Source organism: Phocoena sinus, chromosome 1 (genome assembly GCF_008692025.1).
Source record: "Phocoena sinus isolate mPhoSin1 chromosome 1, mPhoSin1.pri, whole genome shotgun sequence".
Lineage (NCBI taxonomy): Eukaryota > Metazoa > Chordata > Mammalia > Artiodactyla > Phocoenidae > Phocoena > Phocoena sinus.
In genome coordinates, this window is record NC_045763.1 from 169,849,559 (window position 1) to 169,867,554 (window position 17,996).

The 17,996-nt window shown below is 34.5% G+C and overlaps 1 protein-coding gene across 1 annotated transcript in view; it reads left to right on the top strand.

Moving 5' to 3' along the window:
• The window catches only part of GPATCH2 (G-patch domain containing 2), a 202,166-nt gene that overhangs the window by 7,774 nt on the left and 176,396 nt on the right, over nt 1-17,996 (top strand). The window contains 5 exon segments of the mRNA XM_032634110.1: nt 2,145-2,864; nt 7,956-8,017; nt 11,051-11,089; nt 11,092-11,232; nt 11,714-11,793. Coding sequence (XP_032490001.1) covers nt 2,145-2,864; nt 7,956-8,017; nt 11,051-11,089; nt 11,092-11,232; nt 11,714-11,793 — 1,042 coding nt within the window.

Consider the following 17,996-nt stretch of genomic DNA (forward strand, 5'->3'; position numbering starts at 1 on the left):
CCTTGTATTGGCTTAATGCTAATTCCTATGTGATGCATATTTCTCTCCATCAAATTCAGTGTTCTGAAACCCGAGTAACCTTTTAAAGGCAAAAAAAAAAATTTTAGCGGCCCTCCAGAGTTCATTTATAATATATATATTTGAATCACCATGTTTTTGAAAAATGTTTGTCTATATAGACTGTTTATTCATTCAGAATGTCTAAGGAGATAGATCTGGAAAATACAAACCCACATTAACTGAAAGACAATGTCCTATTACTTAATTGCTCACAGTGTGCCTTTTACTGAGGACTACATCACTGGTTCTTTTCGACTCACTTTCACCACCCAGCTGCCCAGTGTCTTATGTTGATTCAGGTCTCCCATCCCTTTTTCTGTTCAGAAGAATACAATGCTTAACTATGAGTCGTCAGCTTTACATAGATGCGTATTAAATCTGCCTCAACAATAAATAGTATCCCCTGCTGCTAAATCAATCATAAATAAAAATGCAAACCAGATACTGGACTTGTGTAGCTGTTCTTGGCTGTAGTTGAGTGAGCATTCAGGCTCGGGAACCAGATTGCCACAGTTTGAATCCTGATTCTACCACTTCCTACATGTGTCACTTTGGGCAAGCCTACCTTAACTCTCTGTTTCTGTGTATTTCTGCTACCACCTTATAGGGTTATTATGTGAAAATGAAATGAGGTGATGCATATGAAACACTTAGAAATGAGCCTGGCACATAGTAAATACTCAAGTGTTGGAAGCCTTATGTGTGTTTCGTATTGTAAGTGTTAAATCCAGTTGAATCACACATGTGTTTGTTTTCAAGTTATCATTAAAATGAAAAGATCAAGTTGAAAGTCGTTAAAGGGAACTTGTGAACACCTGAAATTATAGACTATAAAGATTGTATGTAGACCAGGGGTCAGCAAACTATGGCTGGCCATCACTTGATTTTGTAAATAAAATTTTATTAGAACATAACCATATCCATTCATTTCCGTATTTCTTATGATTATCTTGGCTTTACCATGAGAAAAGTTGAGTAGTTGTGACAGACACCTAATGGCCTGTGAAGCCTACAATATTTTCTACTTGGTCCTTTATAGAAAATTTGCCTACCCCTGCTATAGACTCTAGAAACTATACAGTCCTTTATAATCGAGAATATTTTGATCCTAGGTGCTTCTAGAACTCAGTTTAAGAAATGATTGTTCATGATCTTCATAAGAACGGTGCATATTTGAATTACCTGTAATGTTTAAAAAATAAAATCATGTGTCTGGGCCCTGTTGGGTTTGGAAAGGACCCATATAATTTACAAAGGTTCCCAAAGAACACTAATGTTTATCCCTGCTGACTAGTGGATGATTTTCTCACATAGTTCAGTTTTTTGTTTTTTGTTTTTGTAAGGCCTAAGAGACTGCTTCAGAGTAATGGTAAGAAAAATGATGGGCCATTTTAGATCAGTGGGGCTCCAGGTTGAATACGAACAGAGTTTCCGCTGCGCTCGGTTGCAAGATTAGTGTGGTCTCGATATATGCCTAGCGTTTGGTTAAATTTTCTTTTCACATATATTACAAACCTTGAACGTAGCTGCCTATCTTTCTGTCTGCCTCGCATGTCATGGCAGTGACTGGGTAGAGCATGTGGTGAGAAAAAGTTTGTATGTTTCCTTGTTTCCTTAGAAATTAGTGTGTGTGTGTGTGTGTGTGTGTGTGTGTGTGTGTGTGTGTGGTGGAGGGGGACTGAGAAAGTTCTCTTTATTCTGTACACCTGCTCTGAAAACTGGCTTTAGGAAAAGGACAGGAGTAGACTAAGGTATGGTGATTTAAGCAGAAATAACTTTTCCATAATTAGACAGTAAAAATATAAAATCACTGGGCTCTTTCATTGCTGATATTATGCTTACTCTATCTTGAAGTAATTCCTGTGTTTAATAAAAGCACTTATACGAGAAAAAGCTTAAAAGTGAGTCAGAATATTTGGAACTGTAATATATTAGATAGGAAAATTAAGCAGCTTTTACACAGTTCTTTATAATAACTATTCATTCTAGTCAGATTTAGAATGAATTGTCTGCTGCAATAAACCAGGTTAATACGGTTGACCCTGACTATTTAAATTTTTTTTTCTTTCTTTCAAAAAATGTAGGCATTTCAGTCGAACCATGGAAGAACTGGTTCATGATCTTGTCTCAGCCCTGGAGGAGAGCTCGGAGCAAGCTCGAGGTGGATTTGCCGAAACTGGAGACCATTCTCGAAGTATCTCTTGCCCTCTGAAACGCCAGGCCAGGAAACGGAGAGGGAGAAAACGGAGGTCGTATAATGTTCATCACCCGTGGGAGACCGGTCACTGCTTAAGTGAAGGCTCTGATTCTAGTTTAGAAGAACCAAGCAAGGACTATAGAGAGAATCACAATAATAATAAAAAAGATCACAGTGACTCTGACGACCAAATGTTAGTGGCAAAGCGCAGGCCATCGTCAAACTTAAATAATAACGTTCGAGGGAAAAGACCTCTCTGGCATGAGTCTGATTTTGCCGTGGACAGCCTTGGGAACAGAACTCTGCGCAGGAGGAGGAAGGTCAAGCGCATGGCAGTGGACCTCCCGCAGGACAGCGCTAACAAGCGGACAGTGACCCAGCCCCTCGAAGGCTGTAGAGATCAGGACATGGACCATGACAACAGAGCTTACCAATGTCACGAGTTTACCAAGAGCAAGGTCAAGAAGAGGAAATTGAAAATAGTTAGACAAGGACCCAAAATCCAAGACGAAGGAGTAGTCTTAGAAAGTGAGGAAACGAGCCAGACCAATAAGGACAAAATGGGATACGAAGAGCAAAAAGTCTCAGACGAACTCATGAGTGAAAGGTGACTTTCCTATTCTCTAAGTATAAAAATATGTCTCCACTGTTTGCCGTTGAATGTGTTTCGGATTTTAATTCTATTTTAAAATAATCATAAGTTATAATAATGGTAGTGATATTACCGTTTAACCGTGGTTATATTTACTTATAATTTATGATGTTTAGCACAAAGCAAAATTGCTTGTCTGATCTATGAACAGTCTTTTTGATTGTGTTATAATGACTTAATTTTCAGCTACAAAGAGAAAAGGAAATGGATTTTCAATGGGAAAGAATGCTTTTGAATAACAGCACATTTATAACTGTTAGAATTGCATTTATAATTATTTACTTGTTTAATTATAGAGCTCTAGCCGCCGGTGCTTTTTAGTGTCACGGTTCATCAGTTTATTCTGATTCCTGAGAATAAAAGTGGATACCACTTCACCGTGAGTGGCTAGATATTTTAAGAAGTCTGTAGATTGCTAGGAATTCTGATCACTTATGAATTGTAAAACCCAATTTATAGTCTAGAAGCTCCTGATCTTGTCATTAGACAAATGGGAGAAGCAGTAATCCTTTGGCAGTTAGTCTAATCTGTCCATTCTAGAAAAGAGGTATACTGCAATGATAGCTGTTAAGGACTGTTTTGACGCCTTCAAAAGGTAAGTGATCACTTTTCTTTTACACAGAACTAATGTTACCTGCAGGAATGAGAAAACGTTGACACTGTTCATCCTTTTAAGCATGTCGTTGAAATCAAATGCACAACTATGGTCAAGAAAAAAATATTCTTTAAAAATGGTCTGGGAAAGAGTATTTGATTTTTAATTGGTAAGATTGGCAACATTTTAATCATGTGGATTGTGAGCTATGGATCTCATAAGCGTATATATATGTATATTTTTTTCTTTCCCCTTGTAAATGTGGTTACAGGTATGCGTAGGACCTGGTATAAGTTTATAGAATGGACCTTTTATTAGAGGTGGTTTGCTATTTATGTAATTTTCCTAAAGAACTAAAAATTACATAAATGTTTCAGGGAGGTTTTGAGAAGTTTATGGTACCTGCTTTTCTTCCAAGAAAGTTGTCATTTTTATACCGGAATGAGAATTATTTGTATGCAGGTATTGGGCCATTGTGACTGAGGACCATCCAGCTTGACTTGAAAGTAATTATCTTGCTTAGTTGCTGGGAGGGAGGGTGTGTGGCAGCTGAGATAGATCCTCAATTCTGTATTATTCACAGATTACCTGCTTTCTGGATTGATGGTGTAAGCCCCTTCTTTTATTGATGTCTTCCTTTTATTGACAGACTGGACTAGAAATGAGATAAAACTCTCTTCATTTCTATTCATTGTAAAAATATTTGAGTATTAGGTGCCATCAGGCTACCCAGCAGTCAACAGGCTAAGTACAAATTTTCAAAAAGGATGTTTTCACTCTTGAATAAATTAAATTTATTTCCTCATATTTTAAACTTAGCTATACAGCTATTCTTTGTGGTCACTTAAGAGTTAGGTGCATATTCCCTTTGTGGGAAGATTGCTAAATATTTAAAGTATCTTCCCAACAAGAATAAGCATTTTTTGAGACCACTTCCAAAGCTTTTCTATTATAAAAAGCTGTATATTGCCTTGGAACTGATTTATAGATAAGAACGGAACTACTTCACTCTGTGTGTGTGATTTAACACACATCTGAATAACTGCTGTTTACTGTTCACCACTCATGGTCCCAAGACAAATAAGACAGCCCCGGTTCTCTTCAGCCTCATAACCTGGAATAGCCAAACAAGCAAATGATGAAAAAGAAATGTGCTGAGTGGAAGGTACTGGTGAGGGAAAACTTCCTAAAGAACTGTGACTGAAAGCCTTGTTCAGATATCGAGGAGTTAAGGCGGATCATCTCAGGTAGAGGGAATAAGTTATGCAGAGACATGGTTGTGAAGCGAGTGCTATGTATGTGGGAAAGTATAGGTAATGTAACTGCATTACATAAAGTGGGAACGGAGGCTACAGCAATAATTGTGTTTTGAAGGCCTGTGTGCAATGGTAGTTTGGATTTCATCATACAAGTAATGGGAAGTCAGTGAAGAATTTTTAGTCAATTAGATTTATATTTTATCAAGATACCTGACCTTGACAACAGTGGCTTGTCTAGTTTTGGCTGACCTTCCAGTCCATCCTTAAGAGGGAGGTGAATTACGGCAGCAGTAGTAGAGGACAAAAAAATATATAGGAGCAGTTTTAAGAGTTGGAATAAGTGGAAGGTTGGCTGCCTATATTTTTGGGAGGATGAATGAGAAAGAGGAATCTCAGATGATGCACAGGTATCAAGAATAGGAAATGAACAGATTGGGGCAGGGGATTGGGATTGGTATCCATGCATTAATTCAGCAAGCATTCATGGAATATATTCTCCTCTAAATACTGTTCTATAAAAGTCATACTAAAAAACGGTGGGAAGAGGTGTCCTTGAAGATAAGCCATAATGACCCTCAGCTCCTGAAAATGGAAAGCCTTGCTTCTGTTTAAGTTCTTGTTCTGATTTATTGTACCCACTAACAACTACATGATATACTTGGAGCAACTAGCTAGATGTCAATTAGATGAAATGTAAATAAGGAAGCATGTTGTTTAAAACACGTGTAAAAACATCTCAAAATAGGCCAAGGATCGTTAAGGGCTAAGAGCTGATCTTAGAGAGGGAATTCTGATTTTCTTGTATCTTTAAGAAGAACAGCAGAGAAGAGAGAGGAGATAGGGATACCTCTTGGAGAAAGGACATAAACAAAAGGACCGGAGATGGGGATGGGAAGAATTTAAGTGGGAGCCCATCCATGGAAAGCCTTGATGACTAAATTTAAGCCTATAAATCTGAGGAAGTAATTTAAGAATATTTTTTGAATTTAACTTTTTTATACAGCAGGTTCTTATTAGTTACCTATTTTATACATAAGAATTTTAATAGACTTTTTTTTTTTTTTACACACAGACATATATGCACCTGTGTGTTTTATAAACTTTCTTTTAGAATAGTTCTAGATTTACGGAAAGCTTGCAAAGATAGCACAGTTTCTGTATACCCTGTTCCCATACATCCTACACCCAGCTTCTCCTATTAGTAATATCATCCGTTTACTATGGTACATTTGTCAGAACTAATGGGCCAATGTTGACACATTAACGGAAGTCAATACTTTATTAGAATTTCTTTTGTTTTTATTTACTGTCCTTTTTGTGGTCCAGAGATACCTAATATTTTTAGTCAACCAGTTATGTTTTGAAAAAGATGAAGCTGGCTATGTGTAGAATAGATTAAAGGGGGTAAATCTGAACTCAGAGAGATTGGAAGACCATTGAAAAAACAATAATAAAGGCACATAGATTCGCAGCCCTTTATCTGCAAATCTGAATCCTGAAAGCTGTGAAAAAACTAATTAATTTGTGGCCAGACCTAACTTGACCTGTATTTAACATGGATATTCCTTCAGTTAATTGAAAAAATATATTAATACTATGTTTGATTATGAAGTGCTACCCCAGACTCCTCTTAGGCATTTTAGAATGTACCTTTCTAAAGTGTAAAATGTATGAAATTTTAAATAATTTTGCCTCGAGGGTTTCAGAAAAAGAATTTAACCCAAGTGTGTATGTTAAGGCCCTTTATTAGAGTTGTGTTGATGAGGGCGGACGAGAAAGCACTACTCAGTCACAGAGAAAAAAAAAAAATCCATAGTCGTTTGGTCAGCTAAATAGCAGAAAGATTCTGCAATGTTTTTAATAGTCTAACACCATTATGTATAGAAGAGCATACCTGTTTGTAATAAGAAAATATGTATTGATATGATGCTTTTAAAAACTATTGTTTTCTTTCCTTAACATATGTGCAGGATAGTTTCGTACATTCACTTAATTTGAAGAAAGTTAAAGAAAAAGGTACTAATTCAGTTTCTTGGGAGAATGTGCCACTTAAATTTTTATACTTTTTGTTTATATTTATTTTTAAAAAAATCAAACAAAAATCTGAAACGATATTTTGAATCAAAAAAGTATGTGGATTTAGAATTTCATCTAGAATTTTAATGCTGAACTCCCAATTGAAATATTTTTAAACAGATTAGGATGCTTTTTTTTTTTTAAAACTAAGATTACAGAATTCTCCCTGTTGATAGGAAAAGTATTATAACTTAAAAATCACCTGGGGCGATTTCCTGATTGGTTAGAATTAAGAATTACAGTAAAAAAGAAAGTATATGAGAATTTTTAAGAACATCACTCAATATTGTTTAAAAACTAAACCCCTTATTATCTGACCTTGTCCTTATGGTTTTTTAACTAACTAGACTCTCATATAAACATCGCTTCTGATAAAACTAAGTGACAGTTTAATTCATGTCAGTTGAATATTTACTATTTATTTTCATTATATGTTAAGTTTGACTCTGTATCATACTCTCCAACTTCTGTGGAAATATACAGAAGTTGTGGAAGGTATAACTTCCTCCTTAATAATTGGCAATATTCATTTTCTGCTCAGAGAGACCTGAGCTTTGATTTAATGGATTGTTACCATTGTAAACTTCTTTCCTCCTTGCCAAATAATAGAGTTGTTGGGAATTCTTAAGTAATGTCTCTTCTGGAATATTTGCAAATATGGCTATGAAAAGTAATTCTGTCCCAGGCTCTTGTATTTACTTCATGTGCTGAAGAAAGGCTGAGCCTGCTTTTGATTGGGACTTTCCCCATTTCATTCCGCAGTGGTGTTCAGGGCTCAAGGTAAATTGCCTGGAATAAGAAAGGAGCAGTAAGCATTTGATGAAAGCAGATAATAAAGTGCATCAATTGTGTCAGCACCTCGTTGCAGTCACATCTTGGCTTGCTGTCAGAGTCCCATTAGATTCCTGTGGTTTTATGTGCCAAAAAATAATATGCTCTGTAGTTAATGGAACCGAGATATTTGCAGTTTGATTAAAAAAAATCATCTTATTTTCTTTCAGATCTTTGTCAGGCTTAAGTTCCATCTCTGAGCTGCCATGTCTCTTTAAATTTGAACAACTGAGAGATCAATTGTTCTTTTGATCTGTTTTTTTTTTTTCTTTTCCCTTATTTTAGTGAATCCAGCAGTCTCAGCAGCACTGATGCTGGTTTGTTTACCAATGATGAGGGAAGACAAGGTACTGAGATGCTATTTTTTTATCTCTTTGCGAAAAAATGCCTTCATTCTTAAGTTGTGCTTATTACTAGTTGTTTCATAAATTGATGACTGCAATCCATTTACCTTAGTGCAATCCACACACTGCTTAGTGGGCTGGGGTTTAATTATCTCCAAAAGCTAGTCTGTGGAGCTATAATGTTAAGGAAGGATTATCTTCCTTGAGAAAACTTTACATACCTCAAGTCTTTTCAATTTTGTCTCTTTTAGCAAGTTCACAAGACCCTGGTTCTCATTCTCCACCTGGTTCCAAATGTATTTAATTCTGTTTAGCATTAATAAGGTGGATTTGCAAGTCATTTGTCATTTTTATTCAGCTGTGACATTTATTCATCCTATCCATTTGTAAGTAATTAGACATTTTCCTGAATTCAATAGTGTACACTGTTAAACAGTAATGTCTTTCAACTTACATCTTTCCCATCTTTGAAATTTCCTGAAGCTGTTCACACTTTAACGTGGCATTATTTTGAAACTACCTGTCCCAGTAGAAAATATGAAAACCTTACTAAGGGGGCAGGATCATACATACGAATACTTATCATAAGTGTTTTCTTCCTTTCTTGAGATCTTTAGAGGAAAGCAGTAAGTTCTAATGGAAAAAAAAAACCCACAAATTTTTTTTAAAATTATAAATAGTTTAATGATGTTATGAAAAAAGGATAAAATAATAGCTGCGCCACATTTTTTTCTTAGTCTTTTCCTCCTCTTGGCTGTACAAATTAGTAAATTAAATTATTATTCCTTTTTGCTTACTTGTAAACCATCTGTCCCTGATAAATAGATACATAAATTGTTTTGAAGACCGTAGACTTCACTGAAATACGTTAGAAACCTCAGGGCTAAGAGTAGCTTGAACTACCTTGATAATATACCTAAATTCTTGTTAAAACACCTATGTTCACCCAAAGTTTATGTTATAAACATTGCCTTTGGTAATGAAATGAAATGAAAACACTTTTAAAAAAAAATAACGTTTTGTACAAGCCTATCCATCTTGAGAAGCATTGGATGGCTTAGAATAATCTGCTAGCATTTATGTGGAGCCTATCATGTTTCATATTGCTAATTGCTTTTTACATTTTAACTTAACTTTAAGTTCTTGTTTGATTCTTAATACAGCCCTATGAGATCTCCCCCTCTTTTTTTTTCCAGATGATGAAACCCAGACTAATAAAGTTGAAGTAACTTCCCCATTGTTACAAAACAGTAGAAATCTAATTGTTTCTGTCTGACTTTAGAGCCCAAGTTCTTAATCTGTAGCTATTTGATTTCTGTATTAAGAATAAAGTTGTATATCACATCAAAAATAAAATAACCCCATTTTTCTATTATAATGTTGTCTAATTGGAATTAAGATCTAGGGTAGTCAGTTTCAAGTGACTCCCTTTCTTTTCTTATGCTTGTACCTGACCTGTGAACTCCTACTATAACTCTCAATGAAAGTACTAATATATTTGTGCTTTGAATTGTTGTTGTTTTAAAAAAATAATTTTTATTAAATCCTCAATTGAAATAAACAGGTGACTTTGGTTTTCCAAATGGTTTAAATTTTTAACTCCCTCATAATTCTAAATACAGCCATTTCCCATAAAATCATTTTCAATGGAAGTTTAAGGGTTTTTTTTTAGTTTGTGTTTAAAACATCTGTAGTAAGAGATTTGGAAACCAGAAATCTTCTGTAAAGGGAAAAAGTTTACAGCAGTTGTGACGACCCTCTTAGAAGCTAGTAGTTTTCTAAGAATCGTGAAGAAGACTAATGAATCTCAGATCATATTCAAAATGTTATTTGTCTCTTATTTTTAAAAACCATCTGCTTTTCTGTTTTTGCTTTCTTTGAGGTTTTTTTTGTTTTGTTTTTTTGTCTCATATACAGTCTCTTTATTATTCCTTTTTTAAAAAAATACAAAATACTGTTGATTTGGGGGCTTCCCGGGTGGCGCAGTGGTTGAGAGTCCACCTGCCGATGCAGGGGACGCGGGTTTGGACCCCGGTCTAGGAAGATCCCACATCGCCGCGGAGCGGCTGGGCCCGTGGGCCACGGCCTCTGAGCCTGCGCATCTGGAGCCTGTGCTCCGCAATGGGAGAGGCCACAACAGTGAGAAGCCCACGTACCGCAAAAAAAAAAACAAAAACAAAAATACTGTTGATTCACACCAAGGGCACATTTCAAAGTGAATTTTAAATTGATTGTTACTTCATGGTTACACTGAAGGATGGTCCTAGAAATCAGACTTACTATGAATAGGATTCTATTTTAAAAATACCTTGCTTGTAGAGGTTCAGTGTAGTTTCTCTGTAAACTCTGTAGTGTTGTCACTTTTCATTTAAAATCAACTTTTTCACAACTATTTCTTAATGAATTTAGATTAATTTCATTTAATCACATCTGTTCATGATTGTTTCCCCTTTTGCACTCCATAGAAATCATGAAATTAAGCTAATTATATACCATTATCAGCTGCAAAGAACGAGTTCTATCATTTTATACCATTTAATTCCTGGCAGGAGATTTATTTTTCCTTAATATGGAAAGGGTAGTAACTTAACTGGATTTCCCTACAGTTTTTGCCAAAGGATTAACCAGTATATTATTGGTTTTCACATTTTTAAATTGGTTCTGAAACATAACATTTTATGTTATTGTTGATGGAAGTTCTTGTTATAGTATTAAAAAAAAATTTCTTAAGTGAAACCATGGTGTAGAATAAAAAGTTTTCTTTATAGATTATATAGATGATTGCCAGATAAAATACAGGATCCCCAATTAAATTTGAATTTTAGACAAATAATTATTTTTTAGTACATGTAGGACCCATTTCGTATTTGGACGTATACTAAAAATTTTGTACAAATACTATATATTTATATTAAAAATGAATCATCTAAAATTCAGATTTAATTACCGTCTTGTATTTTTTAAATCTGAATCTGACAACTCGGTTTATTTGGACGATAAAACTGAATCTATCGGGGATTTCTTGTATTTGCACAGGTGATGATGAGCAGAGCGACTGGTTTTATGAAAAGGAATCAGGGGAGCTTGTGGCATCACTGGAGTCATTCCCTGGTGGGAAAAGGAAGATCCTACTGATCTGGACAAAAATTTACCAGATCCTGTCTTTGAAAGTATCCTAACTGGTTCTTTCCCCCTTATGTCACATCCGGGAAGAAGAGGTCAGTAGCACTGCCTGAATGGTGGATACAGGGGACATAGAGTCAGTCTAGGAATAGTCGTTGAAAGAGGAGGTGCTAAATGGAAATGAAAGACTCTAGACACAAGATGCTATGAGGAAACATGGTGACCAGCAATTCAGCTCCACTGAATTCTCATTGCTTTCAATTATTAGGAAGGTTGACTTGCTTTCTTGCTAGGCCCATGGTAAAAACGTTGAAATGATAGAAAGATAAATTGGGAGGAAAGAAAAACCCTGGATAATCCTCTAATGCTTAAACAATTGGTTGTCATGTGCTGGCTGCATTAAAACCCTACTAGGCATTGGTTCGGATCTTTTAAGTGTGAATTTTGCCTCTTCCCCACTACTGTTCAACTACAATTTCCCCCCTCCAACTGACTTTGAATTCTGAATTGATAGGATCTTATTCCATGCTCCAATGATCATAAACCCTCCTTCAACTGAGGACTTTGATTTTCCAGGTTTCCAAGCCAGACTCAGTCGCCTTCATGGAATGCCTTCCAAGAATATTAAAAAATCGGGAGGGACCCCAACTTCAATGGTAGGCATGCTTTCTTGTTTACTTCTCATGTTTGGAAATGTATCCATTTCTATGGAATAAAAAGCCACATCCTCATCCTTTATTCATATTCTAATGTTATACTTAAAAATAATCCATTTTTTTGTAGGCTACAAACTGGACCAGTGAGATTCCCCTATAAACCAAATCTTCTAATGCTAATAAATTAGTTACGTTTTGAACATCTGGGGAATGACATTCGAGGGAACCTGGCTCCTGTCCTCTTCCCCTGGAGGAATATCACTGAAGTGAGAGCCTCTTTGATGAAAAGATGGGGCTGTTTTTGCTGGAGGACTGGTATTCTTCCTTTAGTCAGAAGTGAACCTGATGGGGGAGGCTTTTAGGGATCTAGGTTGGCCCAGGGTGGATAGAAACTACTGTAAATCTTATATATTTTTCTCTTTTATGATTTTTTTTCTACATTGAAACCATTTATGTATCACTTGCTTTGCCAAAATGCTAACAAAACCTAGAGAATTAAAAACTTCCAGATCTCACATCAGTATTCCTTAATGTTTATATTGTGACTGGATAAGAACTCATTTTTACATATCTGACTGTTGTAAATTTAAAAACATGATGCGTTGACGTTTATGGTTCATTTTTAGAGAAATCTTATATAGCCAACATTATTTAAAATATTTGCATTTTACTCAGGGTATTTTAACAAGGGCTAAGATGAGTAATAGGTAAGGTTGATAATCTGCTAGAGTTTGTATTTTGTTCAAGTTTGCTTTCTACTTGGATAATCTGCTCTGTATTGCAAACCCATTGTATTTTATAGTACAGTTTTTATTGTACTTGGAAAAATCTTAGTTTTAAACTAGTCACGGTGATAACTAGTCTGTGCTAGTGGAATCATTTACTCTTACCTTTTAAATTATCTTCTCTGTCTGATACCTGAAACCGTCAAAATGATCATTCTTGCTTAGAGCGTATTGAACTCATGTGAAAGCTGGTATTTCAACAAATACTGTATGACTGAATCATATTGTCATGTTTAAAAGTGAGAGCTGCTTACACATCCTTAGAATGGCAAATGTGTGTGTCACTGTGAGTGTCAAAAATACTTGCATGAGCTCATTTTCACCAAGCAGAAGGGAAAATGTAACATTTCTATTGATGGTATAATTTAGATACTACACTACATTCAGCCCAGTTCTTCAAAATGGTTATATTAAAATGATTAATATTTTTATTAAGTTCTTATAATCGATGAAAATTGTGATTTAATACATGTATTTTTATATTATTGTATGGATTGATTGTTAATTCAGCATTTAATGGCTAATTTAAATATGATGATTGGAAAAGAAACTTAAAGTTGACATTTTCTTTACCTAAAGTTACAATCTGAAAGATTCCAGCAAATGTATTAAGTAGGAATGTGTGACATCTTTTAGATTGCTTGTCTAAGCTGGAGAGATTAAAAGTGATAAAGTGCAACTTTGAGTCTCTTTACCTTTGCATATTTAAAGTGATATTTTAGAGGGACATTAATATGGTATTCGGTCATTGTAAGTAAGCTTTTTTTGTGCTATGTCCTTTGGAGTGAAACTTCGTGATTTTTTTCCTGAATTTACATAAATGTTTTTATTTTGTATAACGACTGTCTTTTAGATCTGAATAAGTCACTTCAAAACCTTGGCCTATAAACTTTGCCTTACCAATCGTGAAGCTAGATGAATGCTATCTAGCTCTTGGTTCAGTTTTACCGATTTTTATTTTTGGTTCACTGCTTGCTTGAGCATAGCTGGGATTTGTAGCCCATTTTCTAGGCTTATTGCAATCTCACTGTGGTATTTTATAGAAGCTATTACAACTGATAGGCTAGCTTCATGGTATTGATGATACATGGCTTAACCATAGTAAAAGCTGCCTTCCCTCTCTCAATTGTAAAAAGGTGATTAAGTTTCACTTGATGGAGATATACTATATATGGTGTTTATCATGGAACTAGTGCATTAGGCCACAAACTGTTTTCCTGGTCCATGTTTTTTGTATTCAAAATTTTGCTGAAGACAATGGGCTCCTTCAGGTTTTCTTTCTTTCAATTCTGAATTGTCCTTGTTTGGAGTTTTAAGTACTGTAATCTTTTTTTTTTTTTTTTTTCCCAATAAAATATCTGACTTGGGCAAGAAAGGTAAGAGTTCCAATTTGTGCTGATATTTTTAAATTCCTATGCTAAGCTTTTTGTTGTTGTTGTTGCTTGTACTGTCCCTATTACATGTAACCATCTAGTCTTAAAAATCGTAATCTCATGAAACAGTCTTCTTTAAACAGTATCTCTGACATCCGTTAGTAAGAAATGAAACTTAATTCCTTAGACTTTCACATTGGAAAGCCAGATTGCTTTTAAGAGAGATGAGTTTCCTGAGCAAAGTCAGACACATGTAGCTGCAACCCATTAAATGGAATGACAGCATAGGGTTTCTTTTTCTTAAACAGATGGGTGATGACTACAAAAAATAATGATGTTCTTTGAAGGAAATGACAGAAGGAGAATCTTTTACTGAAATATTAATGTAAACATTTTTGGAGAAAAACTTTCAATCAGAGTTTTCATTATTCACCATAGTAATGTTCTATAAAGTTGCTGGCAACACTGAATTAGAGAATGCTGAACCATTGCTCCTGAGAGAAACGCAGGGTTATGTTCCTGTGAGCCTTTGGTCGTGACATTTTCATCATTCGATCAATGCATAGCCTTGTTTTATGTATGGTTTCGTTTAAAAACACCTTATTTAACATATATTGTGGATCCATTCACATTGAACTCATGACCAACAGCGTTATAGCTTGTGCCTGAACAAAGCTTATCTAATACGTGTGTTTTCTCCGTAAGGCACAGCACAGCATTCTTTGTGCTTTAGCAGCAGCAAACAGCACTGCAACCTTATGCCTGGGGACCATTTAACACAGCGAATCACCAAAGAAAGCGCGAAAAGGTGGAAAACATGGCACTAAATAAACCACAAAAAGGACACTTGTTTACGGTATTAAGAGCTGAAAACAAGAAAGCAGTGTTGCCTTGTTTGACTTCAGTAGTGCATGCACATGTGCCTCAGGTGACTCAAGTTTTTCATTGCTTTTCTCACGTCTGTGAATGACCGTGAAAGCACTATGAGTATTGATTTGGGGGTTACAAATAAATTTTAGTGGATATGCAAATTTGCATATGTAGGACCTACAAGTTGGAGTGAGGATCGACTCCAGTTAGTTTTGTAGAAGAGCAAAGTGATATTGTAGAAAATTTACAGATTTTGAAGTCAGACGTTGGTGAATCCCCACTCTGATCCTTCTTTTTACTTGTAATTACAATTTGAACCTCATTTTCTCTTTCTGGTAAATGGGGACAGTGATTACTTTGCAGAAGTGTTGTCAGGATTAAATGAGATTGTGTTTCCATAATGGGTTCAGCACCATCTTTATCACATAGTGTATATTAAATAAATGATAGTCACACATATTATTAGATATATTAAACACAGAAACTCATGTTGCAAAGAACGGTTGGATCATGGGTCAAAGCGCAGAATTTTAGACTTTAAAACTTATCTGTTCATATTTTATATATAATATCCCTTCATGTTTAATATTTAAAGTGCTTTTGATTGCAGCCTTTTGTGTTTCTTTTGTACCTCATTCATATTTGAGCCGGCCCTTGTGTTTAATATGGTCTGTGAAGAATAATTTTGAATGAATTTTAAATTGACAGACACTGCATCGAATCTCAAAACTTAACTGCAAACTAAAAAACCTGTTCTAAATTTCTCCTCTCCACCCCACCTACCCCAACCGCCGCAATTATTAAGCTGTTTACTTGTAGAAAGACCGGCACTGTTTAGGAGGTTTTGGTCCAGAGTTATCTGATTCTTAAAAGTAATTTTGTCCATGTACGTGAAGGGAGAATCCAGATAAATTCCTGAGAATTTAATGTTAAGAGGAATTAACTATTGCTGTCCTTCTGTTAGAATAAGGCACTAGGTTATTGGAGCCCAACTAATCAGCCTCTTATATTCACCTCTTTTAGGAGAATTAAGGAAATAATAATTATGGGGCCATTATCCAGGAGATTCAGCCTGACTCTCTTGTATTTCCAGAATTTGTGCATCAGGTACAATTCAGAATGATAATCTTCAGAATAATGAACCGTCCCAGAATCAGTTTTGGGATACTGTACTGGCAAAGTGAATCCGATTAACCTGACTTAAGCGTAGCATTTAAGTTAGCTGAGATGTGCTACCCCTAAGCATCCTAATTAATCAGCGTGTTCTGTGGATGAGAGATCTTGATCTTCTTTTCTCGAAATGGATGGTCTTTCCACAGTGTGACATTTATCTAAATTAGCATTCAAATTGAGTAGTCTGTTGAAAGATCAGGAAATAAATGGCTCCATTTAAAATATAGTACCTGAAATCCAACATAAATATTACATAAAGAATTGTACATAAGGGTCATAGGGTTCTGTCTTGAGATTTTATAATTGTTTCAGTCCAGTTTTTTTGTATGGTTGGAATGAGAAAAAGTATAATGGTGATGGTGGTGGTGGTTATTCTAGCAAAGAAAATGAATCTGATTTTATTGACTATTTAATACATGTTTATCAAATTTAAATATTCGAAAAAAAATGTGAACATCAATCCTTAATCTAAATTGTCATGCTATACAATAAGCATATTGTTTGTATTCAACAATGCAGTAACATATCTGTTCAGACGCGAGTCAATTCTGTAAGAGAAAGGAATATTATAATATTTTTCCCTTTTATGACGTCATAGAAGACAGGATTTCATGAGTGGCATATTGATAATGATACTATAGTGATTTACTCTGTATGTCTTACTCAACTGTTGTTTTATTGTTTCTTAGGATACTAGAGTAGAAATATTTAGTCCGATTTGTAGCCTTTTACAACAGGAGGCCCATTTTAAGTGGATTTGGTTTAAATAAGGGAACTACATAAACTTTTCTTTTAGCCTAGTCTAAGATAAAGGAGAAATTTTATAACAGAAAACAGACCTAAAATGATTTTTTAATATATTCCCAGCATATGTCTTCAACTGTAATTTGACCATGTGCTAACTAGTTATCTAATATTTTTCAATGGAATTCAATAACTAAATGCTTAATTATAATCTCTGTGAATTGATATTCATTTGTATCCTTTAAGCATTTTTGGATACTTTGCAGAATACAAAAAGAATACATATTTAGAATTTTTTATATTCCAAATATACATCGTATCATGTATATTCTGATCTGTTACTATGTATGTTAATAATTTAGTTCTTAATCTTATCTCAAAGTCAACATGAGCTCCACATTTCACACTAGAAACTTATATTTTTTTCTTAGAGTTTATTTTGAGATAAAGTAGATATTATATCATTGAAAAGTACTGCTTAATAGATTTATAATAAATATTTCTTTTACAGAAGACATTTTAACAGTGTCTCTTCTTTGAGTTAAAATTCTCTATTTCAATGTGATTATTCACAACTTTATATTTCATGTCGTATAAATTTAATATCCATACTTGATATTTGAAAATATTAATCTAACAATTTTTTATTCTGTCCCATTAAAAATAGTATCTGCATTAATAATGATATTTAGTTTTATTATATTGTACTTTACTAAAAGTAGAATATTTGTATAATATTTGTATTATATTACAATAATACATATATATTTGTATATAATGCAAATATAATATTTGTATTATATTACACTTTACTAAAAGTAGAATATTTGTATAATATATACAAATTCAAATAGTACAGGTATATAATAATACGTTCACTCATTCAGCAGGTATTTGAATGCTTATTCTGTTCTCCATATTTAGTCTTAAAAATCCTTTAGGAAAAATTATATAAACATATGTTCAATCTTGGTATTTTAATACTGTCAAATTTGGCCACATATACTTTTTCCTCCATCTATTTAAACTACTTATGCTTGCTTCTCTGATAACTTAGTACTAGAATTGCTTTGGCTTCATATATTGTTTTTCGGTTTGTGATGTTTCAGAAATCTGGAACCTGGCAAAGCGAATGTTAGCAATGAATGCAAGCACTTATTACAATGCTTACTATATGTCAGATACTTTTCTAAGTGCTATTTATATACTCTGATTCATTTAATCCTAAGAACATCCCTGTAATGTAGGTTTATGTTTA